Raw genomic sequence first — 23,823 nt, 5'->3', positions numbered from 1 at the left:
AATCGGGCCAAAATGAAACGAAACAAAGTGAAATGAAACGGGGAGCTGTATAATTTTAAGGATTGACATTTGCGGTTGCAAGTCATTATTCGGGTTTCGTCTCTTACGTACGACGTTAGGGTGAACCCGCTTGCTTTTTGGCCAAATTAAGGTCCTGCAATCCCTTATTAAAGGTTTATGGGGCAGTCGGGGGAAGGGAAACTACGAGTAACCGGGTTTTAAGGACAATGACTTGGTCTTTTGGGCTTATCACTTCTGCCTGATTGTGCTGCCACTTGTAGCCACTTGACTATGTCATAAATAAACTAGAATATTGTATACACATTTAATTCAAAATTAATAATAATGGTAATGTTCTGGCTGACTTTTTGCAGCAAAGGATCACCCTGCTATAATCCAATCCCTCTCTTCTCGCCTGTGTGTGCGCCATGTCATTTTGGGTTTTCTTTTCACTTCTTTGGCATTTCTCTGCTGCTTTTTTTGATGTTTTTTCATTTTTTTTTGGTTTTTTTTGTCGGTAGACCGCCGCTTCTCACTTCCGCTTTGGCAACTTCCGCAATTTTACTTTGAATTATAGCCGAGCGTATTAATTTAAATGTCGACAAAAGGCGCAGAGCACAAAAATAAACACCAGAGGATGAGAGAGTGACTGAGAGCCGGGCTAAAAGTGAAGTCGAAATTACTGCAGAAAAGCTTGGCATGTACGAAAATGCATTGGGCAACAGGACGACAAGGACACGCTCAGTGGCACTCGCTCTCTCGCACAGTGTCGCCATCTCGCTCGGACTTTTTGTGAGCGATGTTTGATTAAAATTATGCTTGGCGCCTTTTCTTTGTCGTCCTGCTGTCTGCTGCCTGCGTCCTTTTTATCATCTCTTATCTGCTGCACTTTGTGCTGCACTTCAATTTGCCGCTGTAGACTTTTAATTAATGCGTGGTGGCAGCAGTCATCTGCCTTCGACTCTCAGCTCAACAATGGACTCCCCGTGACGACTAAGTCTTTGGGATCTGCCTTATACATATGGGCAGCGGCATCAGTCCGACTGTCCGAGTATCTGGGTATCTGTGTATTTAAGTATCTGTGTATCTGAATAACTGAATATCCGAGTATCAGAGTATCTATAATATTTGTGAATCTGAGTAACTGAATATCTGCAAAACTGAGTATACGTGTATCAGAGTATCTGAATATCTGAGTATCAGAGTATCCAAGTAAATCTGTATCTAAAGTATCTGTGTATCTATAGTATCTGTGTATCTGAGTAACTGAATATCTGAGTGTCTGAGTATCAGAGTATCCGAGTATCTCTGTATCTAAAGTATCTGTGTATCTATAGTATCTGTGTATCTGAGTAACTGAGTATCTGATTATCAGAGTATTAGAGTATCAAAGTATCTGTGTTTCTGAATATCTGAGTATCTCTGTATCTAAAGTATCTAAAGTATCTGTGTATCTATAGTATCTGTGTATCTGCAGCATCCGCTGCGGGGGCGTATGGTTTGCTGTACGTGTTTCCAAGTGAGCTAGCGCGATAATGAAAATTTATGTACGAAATTTAATTAAAACATACCTCAGGCTGTGTTTCGCCGTGGACGATGCAGACCAGCGTTGCCTCATGCCCCTCGCCCGAGAAGACCACGGGACGCTCCACGGAGATTTCCGGCGAAACTGCGGGCGCAAAATAACGAAGAGAATGTTAAGAAATTAGTTAATAACATGAACATTGTCCTGTCTCACGGAATGGTAGCGAACGCGAAAAATCAATGCCCCAATGGCGCCCACTCCCCCTCCTACATGAGCATCAGAAAAGTGTAAATTGAGATGGGAGCCATGTAATTAGCACATGTAATGACCAGGGGGGTGAGATCGGTAACGAACTCGCATCAAAATTATACGGACATATAAATTCTTAATAAATGTCAGAACGAGCGGGAGTCGCCGCCAGGCATTTCAATAATTGCCAGCCAACCAATAAATGTCGGTAAGTGTGTAAATGTAATAAGAGCAATCCCCATTTCAGTTGGCCAACCCGTTGCCACCGCTGACCCCTGACCCTTAGCCACTGAACACCTACCACCTACCACCCACCACTGACCTCTGGCCTTCCATGGCTCCATCATCTACGCGAATGCATGTGCCGCGAGAGCGTTAAAAGTCAATACCCGTTCGAAATCGAAATCAGATTTGACATAAATTGGACTGACAGGCGGACTCCGTGGCACAGTCGCGCACACAAAAAATTAATTCGTTTCGCTGCCATTGTGTGCCTACACTTGAAAATAAAACCAGCGGCAAAATACTGACTATTTATTATAAATAAAAAAACCCACTACGGTCTTGTGGAACTTTTTACAAAATTGTTTCGGACTAAAAGAGACGTTTTTATTCCGTTTGACTAATGGAAATGTACTCTGCTTGTTTCGAAAACATTCCGAATTGATATTGTTATTGATAGTGTTATGGTTCTTTTTTTTTGCAGTGTTTTATATGTGCATGTGGGTGGCATACTTACACAGGACATGGAGCACGACCTGGCTGGAAGCGGGCTGGCCCACGCGATTGTTAGCAGTGCATATGTAGACGCCGCCCTTGTGCCGATCCACATTCTCGATGGAGAGGACGTGCGAGTGGAGCTTCTCCTCGCCTGCAAGGGAGAACGATGGAAACCGCATGAAAAATGCAACCAATAAGGCCGCCGCCACGCGGACGGACAACCAAAGTCCGCTTCTGGTTGTCCAGTTGTCCGTAAGTGCAGCTGTCCGTTTGTCCGTTAGTCCAGCTGTCCGTTAGTCAAGCTGTCCGTTTGTCCGCGAGTGCGGCTGTCCGTTTGTCCGCGAGTCCGATAGTCCAAGTGTCCGCAGCCCAAGAAATGACAGAGCCAATTACGGGGAATCAACGTGCGGCCAAGTGACAGTGATGTCCGGCCGAGGTCCTTCTTCACCGCGGGCAGGCTCTGTCCGTTGTCCGCCAAACAACGAAGAAACCACCAACGGAGCCGCGTTCACACACTGCCATTTTGCCGTCGGAGTGAGCAAAGTATATATTTAATAATAAAGGACGCGCAAAGCGATGGCCGAAAGCGGGGCAGAAAATATAATTTCTTTGACTTTTCATTCTTATGGAAATTGTTTAAAGTTTCTTTTACGACTGTATTCATTTACGTTTTCGCCACCGCCTTTGTTGCGCTTTACGATTTTAATTTGCGTGGCCTCTGGTTGGTTTGTTTTTGGGTTTCTCGGCTGTTTGGTGGCGGGGGGCATCCTTTTATACTCGTCCTGGCACTTATGCGCAATCTTACCGTTGGGCAAAATATTATTCTTGCGGCTCCAGGTCACATTCGGCATTGGATTACCCGTGGCCGAGCACTCGATGCGCACCGACGAGCCCTTCTTGACTTGCAAATGTCCGCCGGTGCTAATGTGATGAATCCTCGGCGGCACTGTAGGGCAAAGAATGGAAAAGAATGGGGGAAAAATAAGTAAAACAGCGAAGTGAGAGAGTAGAAAAACACATTTGAAATGGCCAGTGGTCCCAGTGTCCCCACTGTCCACCCAAAAAAAAAAAGATGTGTATGCAAAGTGGGGCTGGGCAAGGACATCACACAATTTGAATAAATAACTGCGCCCCGAATGCAAATTGAATGAGAGAAAACGGCATTTACGCGTCTCCAACTTTGGACTTTGACTGGAAAAGTGCCCCTGGAAGTCCCCTTTTTTTTTTGTTTTTTTTTTGGTTTTCATTCCTTGACCCCACTGGGGCATAGTTTGATTTAATTCGGGACCGGCGGTTATTTATATTTGTGGCCGCATTATTTTGCAGCTGTTAAAAATTATGTCTGCTGTGCGGCGACTAAATCAAGGACAACGGCAGCTGCCGCCTTCGATGGCTTCATTCCATTTTATGGACATTTCCAAGGCCCTGTTATATTTCGTCCTTTTTTGTTTTTGGGTCTACTAAATGGCCAGCAGTTTGCTTTTTTTGGTGATTTTGTTTTTACTTCTTTACTTTTCAGTCTTGTTGTATTTTCTACACTTTTTTTTTGCTTTGTTATGTCGAAGCTCTCGGGGATTTTGTTCATTTGGCTAGGCCGAGACACACTAACACACACACTTTGCTGATATTTGGTTTTCCCCAGAAAATCCGACATTTAAGTGCGAGTATCAACAGCTCAATAAAGCAAAAGGCGCACAGAGACACTTCAATACATACACAAATACATATACATATAGATGTGCATTGGACTCAATATACGCATCAAATTTGAGTCCATCTACGGTCTCCAGAGGCGCCAACTTGAGGGGCTTGGGCTGGATAGCCCTGCATCACTGATTGGGACCCAATCAAATTATCACTGACTACGCCAGTGGACGCACAAACATGTGTTATTGATGCAATTCTTTCAAAGTACCTACATATGTACATACGTACGCTGTGCAATATATCAAATAATATATTCTATTTCTCTGGCCAAAACAAATAAGCCCAGCAAGGATGGCAGCGCGCTCGCTCTCCAGGATATTTGCATTCGAAAGAAAATTACAATTGATCACTGAGGGGCGCACAAATAGCTCGTGGCTTATGGCTCACAGCTGCACTGAGATAAATGAGTGCTACTTACATAAACTATATTATAAATATATTTCATATGCAGCGAAATTCAGAAGTATTCAAAACCATTTTATAATGGATGTTATGTAATGCTGCACCAGCTTTTTAATTGAGCTTACATCATACTTTTTTGCAGTGTAGCTCGTGTGCGGAGTGCTCTGTGCTCCTGCAGCCACAAAATATGCATTAGACTATAATAAATCATGAGCCTGGCAAAAGGCGCAGCGGGAATAAGGACTCGGATAACTCGCAATGAAGTTGCAGGCGGACAGAGAAGTGCTCCACCGCATTTACGTGTGTGTTTTGGTATGTATATATACTCTCAATATTCTCACGCTTTGTACACTCGCATATTGAATTCAATAAATATGTCTCCCCATTTTATGAAAGGGCGCCGCTTCGAATGGCGACTGGAGGGGGGAAGCAAAAGCTCTTTTAATACCCGATACCCGGACTGAAATTGATTTTGGCTGTGGAACTGTGCGGCTTGTAATACGTGGATTGCGGCATGTAATGTCATGCAGATGACGACTACTTAATGGGTCTCAATCTTGCAGACTGTCAGCGACGATGGTTTTGCGCTGGTTTTGTGGCCAGCTGGCAAAAATTTTAATAAGCAGCTCTTTCAAAGCATCCGCCGCATTGGCCGCAATGGCAGTGGGAGGCAGAAGGAGGAGCAAGAGGAGCAGGAGGATCGGGGGGAGCAGGACGAGCTGGAGGAGCAGAAGGAGCTGAAGGATCAGAGGGAGTGGGAGCAGCAATGCGGTGGTTGCGGCCAGTTTTGACAGAGTTTGTTTCATATTGATTTCGCAACAGCTATAGCTACAGCTACGGCGGCTGGTGGTGGCTCAACTTCGGGTCCTGGTTTTGTGGCATGCAAAGTTGCTCATCCAACCACTCATTCCCCCACCCACTTGGCTGGCCAGCCAGCCATCCAGCCAGCCAGTCATCCATCCCAACACACACTCATATCCAGGCTTAAACTTTAAGTGCGCCGGTTTTGTGGGCGGCAAAAGTTGGGAGCATGTCTGTTAAGTAATTTAAATCCATATTCTGTTGCATCCGATAAAGTTTAGTGCTAAAACTTAAGCGGCTGCCTGGAGAGCCCAGCACAGCAATCCGGGCATTTAATTGGGGGCTCCCGTTGCTCCAGATGCAGTGTCCTGTTGGTAATTTGTCTCGAGTAGCCAAGCAACTTGTGCGTGTGTGTGTGTGTGCGTGTGTGTGCGTGCATTTGTTTATCGTCCTTGTGGCATATAATTATATGCCTTTGCCAGCATCTTTTGTTATTGTACAAACATTGTTGTGCCGCCCATTGTACGGGGATCTATTGTCGGCCAGCTGGCCATAATTAAATGCGTCCCCCCCACCGCCTTCCGCCTTACTCCCCCTTTAATCCAACCCCCACTCCCCCCGCTTCCTTATCCTTTCTCTGCACCTGTCTCCGCCTGATGTGACCACATCCGTCTCCCTGTCCGTGTCCGTATCCGTGTCCGAGAGCAGTTGTTTTGGCATATTGTGCATATAAATCACATTAGGCGGCGGAGCTCCATTTTCCATTCAAGGCCACACCCACGCACATACACACACACACACACTTGTGCAATAATTATGGTTTCCGGTTCAATGATTTCATTGTTATCGATAGCATAAGTGGAATGCTTGACTTGGACTTTTGCGGTGCACAAAGACCCTGTAATTACACAGCTAATTGCCAGCTGCTGCGGCATTTAAACTAGTCGTAATCCGATGTTGGCCAATGCATTGGCCATTGGCCAAACCGATTTTTAAAGTCACGCGCGAAATGCATTTAAAAATCACACCGATTCGGCCGTGATAAAAATGTGTAAATTGCCGCCATGGCCGACCGCACAGCCACCGCATAACATAATGTTCTGCGGTTGGATTTGGTCCAGCCATCTCACCATTCAATCCCCCGCTCCGATCTGACCATAACCCATAACCCAAAGGCCCAAAACCAAAACCAAAAGCCCAAAAACCGAAACCAAACCGTACTGAACCGAACCGAATCGGCGACAGGCTGCCAGCGGCTAATGGATGGATTGTGGATGAGCCATGTCGAGGCCTAATTGGTTTTATTAAACGTCACATGAATAATGCGCGCTGCAGCTGCAGTCCTGTTAAAATGCTTTCAAGTCCTTGACACAGTTGCTGCTCCTGGCCCCCAAAAGAGGGGCAGTGGTATTTGTTGACTGCCGGTCAACAGAGATGGGCAACCTTGGTGGACTCATCAAATATTAAAGCCGCCACATCGGTTAGATACAGCACACCTAGAGTGCCAGATGTTTTCTGTTGCACAGCGGCGGGGAAAGAAGCTGGCAATTATTGCGAGGTCACCTAGAAATTAATGCTCGTGCCATATTAAAAGATTTGTCAACGGGCAAACTTTGGGGCCATTGTTTTTGGCCCTTTGCTGTGTGTGTGTGGGTTTGCTCGCCCAAGGAGTTCACCCAGAAATCCCAGCTATTCCGGCCATCCCGGGTGCTGGTCCATTTTTTTGCCATCGCCGGGCTAATGTCTTTGTAAGTGCCACGGCGGCCACGACGGCGGAAACTTTGGCATCGGCGAACATTATTTTTTCATCTTTAGTGTGAGCCAAACTGAAAGTAATTTACGCTCGTAAAAACTGCCAAGCCGAGATGCCAAAGAGTGGCAAACTTTATGAAATTTATATACGAACAGGCCTGCTGGATATTTGGGTATCTGAATCTGAGTCTGAATCTAAAGAGAATCCCGACTTTTTCCAGGCTCGGCGGTGCCGATTTCAGGGGAGGATGTCCATTGCCGGCCGTGTCGTCTGCCTGCTGAGCCTATAAAAACTTCGACAGCGCATTATTTCGCCTGTTTTCTCCTTTGACAATAATGGAGATTGGTGGTCGATGGGGGGGGAGAATCTGGTACAACAGAATGGTAGATGGTAGATGGTAGCGAATGGCCAAAAACGGGGCGAGAAATTTACGTGCGCCTGCGAAAGTTCAATAAACGAAATATTTCTGGCCATGATCATTATTTGGCAAACGGAGCGCATAATAAACACATAAAATAAACAAAACTTTTCAATAATCGACTTTTTTGCCCTCGCTCTCGCACTTCTCCGCTTCTCTGTTCTTCTCTGTTTTTCCGTTTAATGTTTGCCTGTGGCGCTGGCCGGAAAAAAATCTGGGGGAAATCGGAGCAACTGGGTAGGCAGACGCAGGACCACAAGGAGCAGGACCAAGTTTGAATGACAAATGAAAAAAGTTGTCGCCGCTAAAATAAATACGCATTTTTATAGGCCTTTGTGCTGTGCGATTAATGCCTCAGCCGAAATCCATACACTTTAAAGCGCCTTAAAGTCGGCAATAAAACTATTTTTCAATCGCTTACACTCGGCGCGGCAGATAGAGAAACTTTGGAGATTTGGGAATTGTATCGCAATTGGCATGCACCACACACACATAGAGGGGATTTTCGTGGAGCAGTTAAAAGGCAAGTGTTGGCCAGACACACAGGCAATCGTATGCAAATAAAGGGCAACATTGTAATTGGGGGAAATATATGTAAATTATTCATCATTGCTGATTAGAAGCGCCGTCGAAGACGCAAGGCAAAGCAAAGGCAGGCGGAGGGTGGGGCAAGGAAAAGGATAACCAGGATACCCAGGATACCCGGGATACCCAGAATGCCAAGGAGCCAGAGAGACAAAGCTGAAGTCGCACGCTTGTTAGCCACATCGGATTCGGTCTCCGGCAGGAAGTAGTTGAGCAGGACCCGGAGCCAAAGGAGCAGCAATTTGCATCCGTTCGCTTTTTCTCTCTCTCTCTCTCTCTTTCTCTCTGTGCGTTTGGATTCCAGGCAGGCACTTTTGCTCCGGAGGGATGAGCAGCGATGCCGGGCCGGGGCAAATGGCAGATTAGTTTTGATTTTTTCAAACGCCCCAAATTTCCACTCTCTATTGAATCTCTTGGCCGTAAGGCCGCCAAATTGCAGCCAAACCTACTTTGCATATTTGAGTGGCCCGGACGCATAAAGCACTAAGCACTAGGCACCAAGGATATGTAAGGATATGTTAATTTGACCAGCACACAACACTGTAGTAGACTCGCAGTGATGGAGCCTAACAATGGGGCCCCAGTGATTTGAGCCCGGCCGCATAAATTTCGCCCATAAAATTCCCATGGAACGTCAATCTGAATTGCGGGGTGAGGTGATTGGGATTGGGATTGGGAACTTTGCATAACAATGCAAACGCCGAAAGTGGCGAAAAGTCGTTGGGAAATTTGTGAGCCGGCCTACTTACCGAGTATCTCGACCGTGTGGGTGATTTCACGTGGATCCATGGTGGCAATCTGGCAGATATAATCACCGGCATCCGTGGGCAGGGCGTCGCGTATCTGCAGATTGAATCCGTTGACCAAACGCACTCGGGGATCGGGCGTCACTTTCACGGATCCGGCGGTTAATATGGCAATGCCACGCTTCCAGGCCACAACGTACGTGTCTGCAACATGAAAGAGAGAGAGAGCAATCAGAGGCGAATTGAATTTGAGAATCACTGCACTGCTGGAATTATGGCATTATAATTGATAAATTATGTTCGAGAGTTATTGAAACGAATGGCGGACTCGAGTGCTTGCATTGCAGTGGCAGCGCAAATTGAAAAGTCAAAATTCAAATGACTCAATTACGGGCCGCTTCAAAGGATCTAAAAAGGCTAGAAATTCAATTTGGCATGGACTCGCAATCACACACATACTCCTATACACTCACACACACACACACACACGCAGCTAGAGGCAGATCCAGAGTGGAATATAAACCGCAGACAGGCGGCATGAACAACACTGGATGAGAGTCAGACAGGCACTCAGTAACACCCACTTGATATCCGCTAATGTGCGGCATTTGCAATCATATGCCAGAATGAGAGGCAGTCAGACACTCGGATGCTTTCAACGGCAGTAGCTGCAGAGCAGAAGGGGGAGGAGCTGCAGATGGAGGAGCAGGACCTGGCTGCCATGATGCCAGCATGGTAGCGGAAGGATGCCAGTCCGCCAGGGTGGACCTTTATCGCTCGAGCTGATTATCATATAAATATTCATAAATCGAAATAGTACTCAATGCTGCTTAAGCGAACGAAACCCATTCTAATAAATAACTTGCGTTTAGTAAAATCCTTTTCTAACCTTAATAACCATATTTCTCAGTATTATGTTCATATACATCATTTTTCATAATAGGTTTTCATAATAGTCACAATGACAATCTTGGTCCACCCTAGCGCACACTAATACACTCATAGGCACGCTCAAACACTCAAACACTCATTCACGTACGACAGTCCAATGGCAATGGCGCATTCATCGAACTCATTAATTGTGATTCCTTTTTCAATTTATGTGAGTTGCTCGATGTAAATTTCCGAGCGCGTGCAAAGCATAGATGAGCGGCCAGAGGGGAGTCGCAGGATATGGCAAGGATATTGCGGAGTTGGGGCAGCAGAAATGAAGTATTGAAATGTGTATTGAAGCTGCCGGATTTGCTACTAATGATGTATGACTTCCGTGTTTCGGCGCCGATGAGCGGCGTTCATTAAAAATTAAAACAATTTTGCCCGCCATCGACGAATAAGTGAGCTCTGCTGCTGCCAAAAAGATTCGGGGCACGGGAAAATGACTAACAGCTGCGGGCAAAATTGTGAAACTGACGGTGCAAGTCAAAGGGATTTTCCTACAGCTTAAAGGATTACACATATTTTCGAGCTGCACTTTCAAATTATTCCATTTTGCGCAATAGTTTGTAGTTAATTACAGAAAAGAATAAAGAAACATTTCGACATCTTGTTATTGTAATATTTTTAAACAGCTTCGTAAATGCAAACAATGTCGGACTATCTGCATACCACAAGGCATTAGCATAGTTGAGCATAATCTTTTAATAATATTTTGGCCGCAGCTGTAGGCAGGCGAATCCTTTCTTCCGCAAATTGATTTCACCTCGTACGCACACCAACACCAACACCAACACAAACACAAGCACACACCAAATGGATGTGAGTGAGTGAGTGCAGCAGGACCTCGGTAGCAAGTTGGCTGGGCCGTAATAAATGCTTATGAAGTCATTTACATGCGCATTCAAAAAGCGTATTTATTTGCAATGAGTTCAACAACATCAACAAGCCAAGGCACACGGCACACGGCACTGCGCTCCATGAAAAGTTGAAAGGAGTCGCAAGGAGGTGCAGGCTATGCAGGCAGGAGGCGCAGTGCACTGCAAAAACAAATAAATAAACGAGCACCACCTGCTGTCGTTAGCGTGCTCTAAAAGGAGTCGAAGGTGGAGCTGTGGTTGCAGGATGTGGCTGGCGAGGATGGGAGGATGGGTCGGAATCGGAATCGGGTTATGTAGATGGTGTCCCTGCCGCAGAGAGCGGAAAGTATAATTCTTTAGGCTTCCCGGCTGGCGACGGCAATGGCGATGGCGTTGTCGATGGCGATGGCAAGGTGCTAGGGCATTGGGTTGTAGGTTGTAGGAACGCATCCTGCATGCATAGATCCTGCTTAGGAACGGGGTGGCAGGGGCGTGTTGTAACATGTATGTACGTGCTACAAAGTGCAGTCATATCATATTAGCCGCTTGATTGAGTTATGAATGAAGCAACGTCAGTGGTACATAGTTGGTACATTGCCAAGTCGATTTTTCAGCAGGAACATGCCAAGTTGGAGCCCAAGTCGGGCTGTCAATTATTTCGTTTTCCAGCTGGAATTGCCAGCCACACAATTGGTTAATTTCAACGAGTTCGGACTAATTGGCTGGGTTTGTTCTAGAGCTGTCAGCATATTTCAATTGCAAGTTCTTTAAATTCGTAAATAGATCAGGGAATTGCATTGTGCATGCCAATTACTGACATATTTTAGAGATCTCCTTCTTGTTACCCCCTGAAAAGAATGAGTGCGAAAGCCTGTAGTATAATTGATTACCCAATAGCATTAAAGGATGGTGTATATATTTTTATAGGCCTGGCTGGTAGGTTGCTGCATAAATGAATTTGGCAGCACTGGTTTGTGGAGTGGCAAAAATAATTATTCTGCAGTCGCTGTGCAGCAGAATCTAAGCCAAGACTGCGCAGGACTCAGGATCGTAGTCCTAGTCCGTTGCAAGGGCACTCATAAATCAGGAGCCTCGTTTCGTGTGCGCTGTGTACGGCTGCCTGGGCTGCAACTAAATAAATTGTTAACTAAAATAACAACAATCTAACGAAAACAAGCAAAACACGAAACGCCTCAATTTCCGGTTTAAGTGTTCTAAACTAAATAGAAAGGCACACAGATGTGGGGGGGGGCAGTTGTGGGGGCGGCATTACGACAACAATACATGCAAACAATTGCTCGCCGTTAAGCGAGCGGCAGGTCCTGGATTCAGAATTCAGGATTCAGGATCAGCCAACAGGCAGCAGGCAGCAGGAAAGTAACTGTAGCAGCAGCAGGAGCAGGAGCGTCAGCGGATGAGGATGAACGAGTTGGATGGCGTGGGGCGGAAACTCGGTAAAAGCATTTCGGTTTTTGTATCTCCTGCCCATCCTCGCTGGACTCACATAAACATGGCCTGCTCCTGCTGGACAAATGGCCGACCACACACGTCCTGCTGCAGAGCGGGGCTGGTTCATTGTTTACAGCCGAAAGCCAACTTTTAGTTTTCCACACTTCACCCAGTGACAGAGATACTACACACAGCACACACATCTATATGCACAGCTATAGAGCTATAGATATAAACACATAAACAGGGGTACAGAGGCACAGGCACAGCCAAACATACACGACCAATTCAAATATGGCCAATGCTCGCATTGTTGCAGCAGCGCCTTTTGTCTGTTTGCACTGGGCATACTGTGCGTATGCGCAATATGCCAGCCATCGTCCGCCTTGAGCTCGATTTTCTCGCAGTGTATATGAGGGGAAAAGCAGGGAAAGAGGGAGAAAAGCAGGGAAGGAACGGACCAAAGGCCGACCAACGGACATGTTGTTTGTCTGAGCGCAATTTATTGCATGTCGGAAAGGCCAATATTATAAGATGATGACCCCCGAAGATAAACGATGTTGCGGCTTAGCCGCCGCAGGCAAACTAGAGCGAATGGGGCAGACTTATCTGCAACTTCTTGCGAAACTTTGTGCCAGTATGTTTGCCCCCAAGTGTGTGTGTGCCAGTGTTGGCCAGTGTGTGAGTGTAAGTGCGAGTGTGAGCGTGTTAAGTGTGGCGTCCGTGTGCGTGTGTGCAGGGAAAAAGCGAAATTAGAACTGTAAATGGCATTAATATTGAAACTTTGTTGCCTCCACAGCTACACACAGTACAACATGCACCATGGCAAGTCGAGTGGTCCGTTCTGCTGTTTGCACAACTTCAACTTTTGCGGTACGATTCCATTTCCGTTTTGCTGGGGTAATAGTTTCCAGCGCCGACGCTCCATCAAAGCGTAATGAGCGTTTGTATGGCCGCAATGACGGGGTTTTTGTGTTTTGAATTTTATTGCATTCGAGTTTACAGTCACAGTCCGTTACAGTCAGTTACAGCCAGTTACCAGTTACCATTTACCAGTCACCAGTTGGCATTCGCCATTCGCCGTTCGGCAGTTAGCCATGTGGCCAGTTGTTAAATGTTTTTGCCCTCTGTTTGCTTAGTCCTTGTTGCTGTTTTTAAGCGAGACCGCAATGAAAAATTCACACGACACTGGCTTTGCATGCAGACAAACTCAAAATGGCCAGAGCAATTAATTAGCCGATTTGATAAAGCCTAAAAACTATGGCTTCTTGATGCTGCGTTTGGCATTTGAAAATTAAATTGGATTTGGCAACTCTGGCAGATTGCAACATACATGGTATATTTAGAAAGTTTTTAGCTATTTTGCCAGTTTACAAGAATAAATTATATAATAATATTTACTTGTCTCAGAAGGCACGGGATTAACATGCAAATTTGGCCAAACAAACTGCCGCAAAAGAACATGCAGCCACCTGTATTTGTTTACTTTTTCCTTTTGCCTGGATAATAAAACATCCTGCCAGCCAGGACATTTAGGTGACTGAAAGAGATACTGTACACAGGCCTAAGCAATCCGTATATAATTACGCTTTGACAGTATGAACTGTCTGTATGAACTGTTTGCCTCTGGTGATCAAAGAAGTCTTTGGATACACCGAAATTGATATTGTCGAGCTGGCACAAGTGCAAGTATTTCCACTCTAGAGGGTATCCTGTTTTTCCAAGCAAAAGCAGAAGCACAGCAATAGCAAAGCAAAAGCAAAGACAAACAAAGCAAAAGAAACAAGCAAGCCAGCAAGCAAGCAGACAATGAAATAAACAGACATTGCGTGCCAGACATTGAAGAACAAATAAAAATTCAAATGAAATGATAATGATGAAATGTTTCACTGTTTACTGTTTACTCGCACTCAGACACGACTATCCATTCCCTGGGAATGGCAAAAAAAGGAAAGGGAAAGGGAACGGCGAATGGCGAATGGCCCACTCGAGCTGAAGGATTACTCTTTCGGGGTGCAAGGATCCGTAATAAGTGTTTAAAGGCATTTTCATATTATATGGAAATGCTCACACGCGCCCTTTGTCTCTCTTTGAGTGTCTCTGTGAGTATGAGTGTGTGTGTTTGAATGTGATTTTCGTTCTCTCGAATTTTACGAGTTCGCATCGCATCACATCGCATAAAATGAAATGAAAATGCGCATAAATTGTACCAAGTCTCGGTGGGTTTAGTGCGGTTTTAAAAATTCTATCAATTATTTTCCTTACACTTTACGTTCGCGGCCATAAAAAGGGATGTGTTCCGGTTCACCTGCACCCGCAATCAGGCTAAATCGCCGGATACTCGTTGCCAATCATATTTCAGAGGACCTGACCCCATAAAGTATGCTACATTAAAAGCACGAAATCGCGGGGGGCAACTTCGCTTTTAATTATTCCGTTTAAGGGCGCAAGTAAGCCGCGAGCTGAGCAATGGCTGTAATGAAATTGTCGTATGGGCACTTTATTAGCATAATGCCGCATTAGCCAAGGGGAAGAAAACTGCAGAGTAAACCCAGCCATGGCAAACGCCCAGGCAATTTATTTTTTCCCCCTAACCCCGCGTGTCCTTTCCCGTTTATATATACATATACATATATATTTACTTTCTTGTGCTTTATTCTGGTATTTTCTATTCTCAGCCATGCTTTTTTATTATTAGTACCCAAATGCCCGCAGCTATAATTTTGTTGCAGAAATTGTCTGTGTATCGCATCGCCTGCGTTGCCCAGCTCCAGCTCCAGCTTCGTCCTCATCCTGTCGGGTCCTTTGCTGGCTGTGTCCCTGAGTCCTGGTCGAAGTTGCAGAGTTCGTCCTTGTCGGAGGCAATCAAGTGCAAGAGAAACGCAAATGAAATTCTTTGTTCTGTATTCGTTTTCTTATAAACGGATGCCACCCACCGCAGACGTCTCAAGCTCATATGCATCTATGTACATAAGGGGATACATCCTACAGGTCCTGTACACTTGTACAAAATTTGACAAACTGAGATAACGAAAAGTCTATGAACTTATTTGCTATCTAGATATTTTCTCAGTGTCCGAATAAAATGTATTCCAAGTGCTTGGGTCCGAGTTTTTGTGTGGCGTTTTGTCCCCGAGTTGTGTCGAGTGGCACAAGTTTCGACCATCTTGCCCAGTATCCAGCTTTATTTCAGTCAGTCCACCCACAGCTTTTTCATTCGAATTGCCTGCTCCGCTCGCATGCTGTTGCTTATGCTAAATCCCTGTTATGTACAAATAATCTCGCACACACGACCGCATTTAAATTGAAAAACGTACATGGACCGACCACGGCTCAAATGCCACGACTTGAGTGAAGCGCAAGCAAGGAAGGAAGGCAGGACGAAAGGACGTAAGGACGAATGGACGGATGGCTGGAGCGCCGTAACCACTACACATGTCTTGAATGGACATCTGGCCGTCCGTTTCGACCGCTGCTCCTGTTTTTCTGCGGTCGGATTGCCACAGCAGGAGCAGCAGCATCAGCAGCAGGATGAAATTTAGTCCTGTTTGCAGGGGTGGGGGGAGGGGATTAATGCATAGTTGTGGCCATCGCATAATGTCGGCTTAATTATTTGTATGGCACAGCCTTCGACCGCAGCATTTAAATGCAAACTGCGTGGGTGAATCAGCTCGTGTCGGTATGCCTGCTGGAAAATGCTCGGAAAATGCCCGGAAAATGTGTGGAAATGGGGGACTGTTTGGTACTCACCCGTGTTGGCCACTTCGCAGGGCAGCACTATTGTCTCGCCGGTGATGAATTTGAATGTCTCCGAACGTGAGATGAACATGGGCTCGTTCTTGGTCATCATGCTCTGGGCGGACACTGGAAATGGAAATAGGAGAGAGAGGAGACACAATTTTAATATGAAATGCCGTTTTGGTATTTTCGTACGCAATATAAGTAAATTACTCAAAATATTATTACTCGGCCTGGCCGACGTGTGTGTGTTTGTGTCCATGGATGATGTCATCTAGATCAACACAACATCTTGTGGATGGTCGGATGTGTGGCTAATTGGTTTAGAGCATTTAAGAATATTTGTCAGATGTCGGAAAGTTCATAAAGTGCATTTTATTATGCCCATCCAATGAAGCTTGTCAAATTTACACACACACACACCAAGGATGGGCGAATAATTTAATGCACTTGCTGTTGATTTGCTAATCAATTTTATATGTCTATCTCGGGATTTCTCGGGCGGTGTGAGTGGTAGTGGGTAAGTAGTGGGTAAGTGGGTAAGTTTTTGTATCTGCAGCATTTGCATGCATGTCTGTGCGAGTGTAAAGTGTTAAAATGCACTTAAATATTAAAGCCCACTTTCTGGGCCTAAGCCCCAAGTGAGCCCTGAATTAATTCAATTGCCAGCACCCACTGGCACGCACAGATACAGATACTTATACAGATACAGATACTCGTACAAATACAGATGCATGGTGCATGGTGCATTTGCGCATTAGGTAATTCGTGTCTTGCATAATTTATTCAGGCCCACGGTGACCACATCAAAGGACCTGCTGCATGCCTGGGCATTAGGGTATTTATTTGGTTTTGTAATTAAACAATGATTATTGCATAAATAGCCAGGCATTGCGGCCAGCCCCAATTAAACTCAATTAAATGCCGCACATACACATAATACATACACATAAATTATCCTTACAACTTTTCGCCTCACAGTGGGACAGTGGGAGTGAAGGAAATCGCCACGAAAAGCGGATACGCTCATATCCGGTTACAAGGTAATCGATTACTTTTAGTGTGACAGCGCAGAATGCGGATACAGATACGACTATGCTGGCCGCACTTCCGAGTCGCACGCAACAGCGGAGTGCCATCAAGGATCGTCGAGTGTCGGGGGGAAAATCGCTGGTGGAAAGTGGCGGGTAACAGCAAAAAAAAAAAAAGAAAAAAAGAACAAGAAAAACTGTGCGTCAGCTACAAAGCGTCGCCGACGAGGAAAACGACGATGCCAAAAGGCGATGGCAAACAATTTAATACGTTTAAGCGAATGTGTCAACAGGGCAAGCTGCCTTGAGCCTTAGGGCTCTGAGCGGCGATGAACAATGAATGCGGGAGCGGAGGTCCTGCGGGGAGGATGCCCTGCCAATGCGAATGCGAATGCGGATGCGAAGGACCCAAGAGCGAAGAGCGAAGACCAAGCACTTTTGACACCATGACAAGGCCTGACGTGGCCAGCCAAGGTCCTGGAATTGAATTGATTCGATTACGCTGCGGGCACAATAATGAAGTGTCAAATGTTGTATTTATCTGCTGCGGAAACATTCGGCCAGGCCAGGACTCCGGCCAGGACTTTGACTTTGGCGAAAAAGTAGGTAAGCAAAGCCAAAAGTCAGCAGCACGCACTTGCGAAAAAGTGGAGCCTGTCAGGCGACAGGACTTGGCACGACCCTCGATGCCATGTTGCTGGCATTTTATTTGATTCCTCTGCTGCCTTTCTGCTCTTTCTGCTTCACTCGGATTTTTTTCTATTTTTCTGCTTTTTTTTTGCCGACCTGCCTATTTGTGTTTTGTTTTCTTGATTTTTTTTTTTTGGCTTTGTGCTGTGCTGTTCTGGCCTGGTAAATATAATTTCTTTTGTAGCCGGGGCTAGTCAGTTGTCTGTTTTGAGCCCGGCTCGTTGCTTGTGACAATATTTTCGCAAGCCGGATAAAGGCGTTGGCAGCACGTGCCTCTGCTCCTGTCAATCGAGTCCTTGATGCGGATAATAACGAAATAATGTCAGAGGTGGAGGCAAGTGGCTTCTTCTTCGTGGAATTCGAACTTGGAAGCAAGGGTTTCCTGCCCCGCTTGTTGTCTTGGGATTTTGCCACTCGAGTGCTAATAAACCAAATGACTTTGTGCCACTTGGGCACTGATCCGCGTCCCCCCTCCAGGAAATCCAGAGGGGAGCTGAGATGAAAAAGAAAACGGAAAAAGAAAAATAGATGAAAGAATATTTCGTTCGGAGCCTCAGTCATTTGCACACTCACACGTGCCGCAGGAATATTTCCTGCATATTTATTTGATTTCAATTTTATCCACCGCTCCCCAGAGGTGAATGTGCACTCATTGAACCATAGTCCATAGTCCCGAGCCAGAGTCGAAGTTCGTTTCGAATTGGGCGTCCTCTATTTGTGTCTGGTCAGTTTGCCTGTTTGCCATGTCTGTGTCTACAATTCAATTTCAATTTTCCAATTTTAGTGGCCGTTCTAGGTCGCCCCGGGCATTGCCCCCTCCGCCCCTCCCCCCCTCCAACCACGCTTTCTGGGCAGGATTTTTGTGTTTTTGCGGTTTGATATTCAAAGTTTTTCCATTAAAGTTATTCGCAGAGAATAAGAAAAGTTTCCTCACATACAGTTGCAAATATTCAATTTGAGCAGAAAATTATCAAACTAGTTTTTATACTTCAACAGTTCCCGCCCCTCGCACCACGCCCCCCGCCCCCCGCCGGAAGCGGGAAGCACCCATTTCGCCCGCTGACCTTCATCAAAAACCATGAAACCCCCCGAAAAAAAGCACGAAAAATGTAACATTTTTGGTAGCACGCAAAGTGCATAAAATATAGAAAATGGCTGGCTGTTCCTGCTGTTCGCAGTTGCTGCAACATCTGCTGCCACCGTTGTAATTTCGAGGCTCGGGGACGCACCTGCTCTGCACTTCTGCTGTTCTGCTCTTCTGGTGTTCTAGTATTTTGGTATTCTGCTCTTCTGGGCCCGGAGTTGCAAGTGCGACAAATGAAACGGCGCCAGCTTGCTGCTGCACTCGAGCAAACTGGGTGAAAAAAAAGGACAAACAGAGTAAAAACTGGAAATTCATTAAACGCTGCGTTGGGCGTGGGGCGAAACTTTAAGCCAACATTGTAAATCCCCTGATAGAGCGCTAAAAAGAGCAGATCCTAACAGGTGCATTTCATGGCAGTCATGGCAAAGGCAAACACACGCAATATCTTTTGAGCGGCTACTTATGCCGAGTGGCCTTTATTCGAAAACCAGCTATAGCTCGCCAGACGTCTGCATAAATCTCCCACATTTCGGCCAGACAAAGTCCAGCCATCACATCTACAGCTCCACCTACAGCTACAGCTCCAACTCCAGCCCGGCACCATTAGAGAGCTCCATTCCCAGCACAAAGGGCAGGGCAATGCAATCTGACGGGCGAGGCGATAGGGAACCCAACCGACTAAAACCAAACCGAAGCGAACCGAGCTGCACTGCACTGCACTGAACTGGCAAATTTAGCACAAGGGAATCAAGGATTACCTCAGCAAACACACTGAGTACCGCTGGAATTGATGCACTGCGAGAAACTGTAATCCCGAAGAAAAACTACAAGAAAAAGTACTTGGATAGAAAGTTTCTTGGATAGCTGATGCTTTGTTAAGAGAGCAATAGTATTATGTGGTGTGTGAACTGAAGAATATTATAATTTCTTTCTAATCATCCATCACATATTTTAATTGCTAATTTTCTTCGTTCTAATCGTGCAGTTCCACATTTCTGCGCCTGCATGAGCACACAATTTTCGAGGAGCTCTTGGGGGTCGTTTGTGAGGTGGAGTGGAGAGTGGAGAGACCACAAGCCCGAAAAGCATTGCCAAAATTGAGTGAAAACCAAAGTTTGATACTGTTGTTGCAACGTTACGTGCCACTTCTCCTCTGGCCGATGGGCCACGCCCACATCCGCCACATGTTAAAACAATCTAAAAAGTTAGCGGGAAAACAATGTGATTGCAAGTGAAATATTCATGGAGTGCACTTTTGACATGAAACTTGGCCAAGCCGCAAAAGACGGCGAAGTTGAACTGCCGGCGATAACGGTGGAAAGGGGGAGGGAGGCCCAAATGCTTGTTGGCCAGGTTAGTAGAATGGAATAGAGCTGAAAGGAAAGGAAAAGAAAATAAGAGAAGGCCAGCACAGCGAGGCAGTGGAGCACTAATTTCGCAGCCACACTGGCCAAGCGGCAAACTGATAGTAAACTCCGCCGCCGAAACCCACAATGAATACCCACATGCACCGCCACTTTCTATGCACCACCACCACCACCACCAGCACCACCAACACCACCATTCCATTTTCGCACACATGTGGGCCATAAAATCTGAAGTTATGTTGAACAATTTTTGGCCAAACTGCTGTGGGTAATTTGTTTGCTCGCGTTCCTGTGGTTTAACAACATGTTATCCTGCGCCTGGGCCCACGAAAATCAATGGAACGCTTCTCGACCGCTGTATAAATTGCTGGTGCGCTTCCCTTTTTTCTTTTTTCTTTGTCTTGTGTGTGCTAGGGCATTCGGTATTTATTAAGTCCAGCTACAAGCGTAACATTTAAAGGGAACGTGAAGAGAGATACACGATACACAGATTCACAGATACACAGATACACAGATATACAGATACACAGATACGCAGATGCACAGTTACACAGATTCACAGATACACAGATGTACAGATATACAGATACACAGATACACAGACTCACAGATACAAAGATACACAGACACACAGATACACAGACACACAGATACACAGGCACAGAGACACTCGTACTTAGACTAATACGCAACAAATGGAGTAGGACGAATGCAATGTGTCACCTTTATGGCGACAGGAAAATGAAATCACGTTGTCCCTCACGTGACAAATGCTCGGGCTATGATAGATGTCCTGCGGGGGTGGGGGAGGGATGCCCGGGGTTAGATCCTTTCCGGGCTCCGGGCACGTTCCAGATGGCCCCAGTGACGACAACACGTAGCGAAATGCGCATTAAATTGTGAAAAATGGAATTTCTGGGCAAATCAAAAGCGTATTACAATGCCCGAAAATAAGTGAGAGAGCAGGCACAGTGAAAACCGGTCGGCGAAAAACAAATCAATGTCAATGCTCTGTGACGTCTGGAAGGACCCTCTGCATTTGACGTAACAACATGCGAGTGTGTGAGTGTGCGAGTGTGTGAGTGTGTGCCAGTGCCGTCGCCACGTGATTACGGCCCAGAAGTTCTACTCTCTCTTTGGTGCTGGTTACGAATTTGATTCGGCTTTGGTTTCGGTTTCGAGCACATGTCGCCCATGAATATCTGAAAGCATATTTATTGACTTGTCGACGGCTTCGTCACCTGGCTGCTCCTGCTTGCTCCTGGTGCTCCTTTTGCTCCTGCTGCTGCCGTGTCCCTTGACCTGCCTCATAAGCGCTGTCAGAGGCAACTTACGGGATGCCAAAAGGATACCAGGTGAGGTGCAGGGAGCGTGGAGCGGGGGCAAGGACTTCGACACGCCAGTTGAGTGCCTGCTCGTGCATTAGTCAACCTCCTGGCGCTCCGCTTATGCCTACAAAATTTTCACACTCAATTGCCCGGGCAACCTTTTCGCAGGATCACGCGCCGCAAAGCAGCCACCTCCGCCATCCGCCAGCTACTTAGCGAAAATGTTGCATGCAACACAGCGCGACAAACATCCGTAAGCACACACACACGCGCACACACATTCGCTCGTATCCTTTGGAGCAAGGACAACGAGTTTAGTTTGCCTTTCGCCAGCGGCGCCATTTCGTGGGACCCTTTGTGCGCCCAGCTCCTTGTGTATAAATTGTATTTTTCGATTGTTGTTGCCGCTCTCGGTGACATTTTTATTCACCCATGCTGTGTGTGTGTATGGCTATATGTGTGTGTGTGCCTGCATATCAGATTAGCGCATATATCATACGTAATGGTTTCCAAATGACGGCAATGATTTCAATTTCACGATAACCCAGCCAAGGGGTGCCACCTTCGAAAGTATTAAAGTGCGCTTCGCCTGGCGGGCAGATTGAGTAATCAAAGTTATTACCGAATTCCTGTCTGCCAACGGTGCGTATGAGTAATGCAGCAGGTGTAAAGCGAAAGCGAAGTACGGAAGTGAAATGCTGCTTCCTCCTAGCTGCTCAGACTTTTTCTACGCTTTGTGTACGTGTGGCACCTCTGGGCTTCTCTGGGCTTCTCTGGGCTGCTCTTTGCTGTTTCGTAGCCCAGTGATTGACGATAATTGACTGTCGCCGGCATAGGACATCAATCATGACGTCAAAATGGACAGCAGGCAGCATGTAAATTGCATGCGATAAAAACGAAATTGAATTCGGTAAACAAAATGATAAAAATCAGCTCGACTCTGTCCGATAATTTATGCAGGGACCAGGACTCTGCCACTCCTGCCACTGCGGCACTGTGGCACTCTGGCAGTCCGGAAGTGCGAACAGTGGGATGTCGCCGAAAAATGCTGCAAATTCATGCTATTTGTTAGCCGTTTAATGCGCAACGAAATGAATTTGAATATATCATGACTTTCAGACAAGGACACTGCCGGCTGCTGCTCCCTGCTCGCTGCTCGCTGCTCGCTGCTTGTGCATATTAAATATTTCTGCGTGTCAAATGAAATTTTTGTAATTTTCCTCGTGGCGTCAAATGAAATTCGCACAATTCGCACAGCCGTGGCATGTTTAACTTCTGTGCACAAGCAATCCACATCGAGTTCCCCGTTTAATTCACTGGAGTGCGATGCGAATATATATACATACCATATGTATATGTGACATGTTGCACGTGCAGCGGAGAAAGTTTCCTCGCGCTATGTGCCACACAGAAGAAGAATTCTGCTGAAGCAAGAGGAGAAAAAGCTTTAAACTTGCAGTCGGGGTGCATTCTTGATGCCCCTTTGTTTGCCGAGGTCTAGGCCAGAATGCTAAATAAATTGCCTTCAAAATCGCTTGGGGTGAAAAGTGGGAATTTACCGGACATGTAGCTAACGATTTGCCGCTGCTGCGAACCGGGAAATTCTGCAACGCTTGAAAAATGCGTGTATGCAAATTTCACCAACCTGCCAGTCGGCACCAAAAAGGAAAAAAAAATGTATTACACTCTCTAGTCGATGTGCTGGTGCAAAAGGCAAGAAAATGGTGGCAAAGGCGAACTGGTGTGGCACGAACTACGTTCGGGGGTCGTGGCCTAATTTTCGGTTCGCTTTTGCAGCGAAAAAGATGTGGAAAAAACGTTGGGGAAAGCTACCGGTGCAGAGTCAACTTAATTAGGAGGTTTTCCCAGGTTTTGCCAGGTTTTTCCCAGGTTTTCACGGAGTTTTTCAGGCTTTTCATCAGCGCGGTTCGCGCGGTGTGCGAAACGGGTAAATCGTATATATGCCGTATACCATATAATGCGATTCCTGACTGTGTGTCCTGGATGTCCGATCGTCCTTCCTGTTGACTCGCTAACTGGCTTTTTGTTTCATTCGCCCTGTTGTTATTGTTGCTGCACTAGCCGCATTGTTTCGTTTTTGTTGGCCAGTGCACGTGTGTTTGTGGAAAATAGAATGCATAAAGTGTGAAAAAGCAGGAGCAACAGCAATGGCGACCACCACAACACACAACACACAGCAACAAAGATGAATACAACGCACAAAGAGAAACAAATCGGATTAGGGCAGCGGAATTGTGGACGAAAATCTATATGTGTAAGTGTACATATATGGGAATGTGAGAATGTGTGAGTGTGTGAATGTGAGGTGACCTCTGTGCAGAAATATTGCGCTCATATCCTTCGACAGCTGCTGGCCAATATCAATTGCAGTTTACCGTATGTGTGACTGATTGCATAACTATATGGAAATCGCCCG

General features: G+C 46.0%; 1 protein-coding gene across 1 annotated transcript in view; it reads right to left on the bottom strand.

Annotated features, from left to right (window-relative positions):
- LOC122620369 (leucine-rich repeats and immunoglobulin-like domains protein 1) overlaps positions 1-23,823 on the bottom strand; it is a 129,896-nt gene that overhangs the window by 19,955 nt on the left and 86,118 nt on the right. Inside the window, exons 4-8 of the mRNA XM_043797797.1 lie at positions 15,899-16,012; positions 8,910-9,110; positions 3,300-3,440; positions 2,514-2,645; positions 1,572-1,669 (exon numbers count right to left, since the gene is read on the bottom strand). Of these exons, the coding sequence (XP_043653732.1) occupies positions 1,572-1,669; positions 2,514-2,645; positions 3,300-3,440; positions 8,910-9,110; positions 15,899-16,012 (686 nt within the window). The remainder of the gene's footprint in view (positions 1-1,571; positions 1,670-2,513; positions 2,646-3,299; positions 3,441-8,909; positions 9,111-15,898; positions 16,013-23,823) is intronic.

This window comes from Drosophila teissieri, chromosome 3R, assembly GCF_016746235.2.
Source record: "Drosophila teissieri strain GT53w chromosome 3R, Prin_Dtei_1.1, whole genome shotgun sequence".
NCBI lineage: Eukaryota > Metazoa > Arthropoda > Insecta > Diptera > Drosophilidae > Drosophila > Drosophila teissieri.
This window is presented reverse-complemented; position numbering and strand designations above follow the sequence as displayed.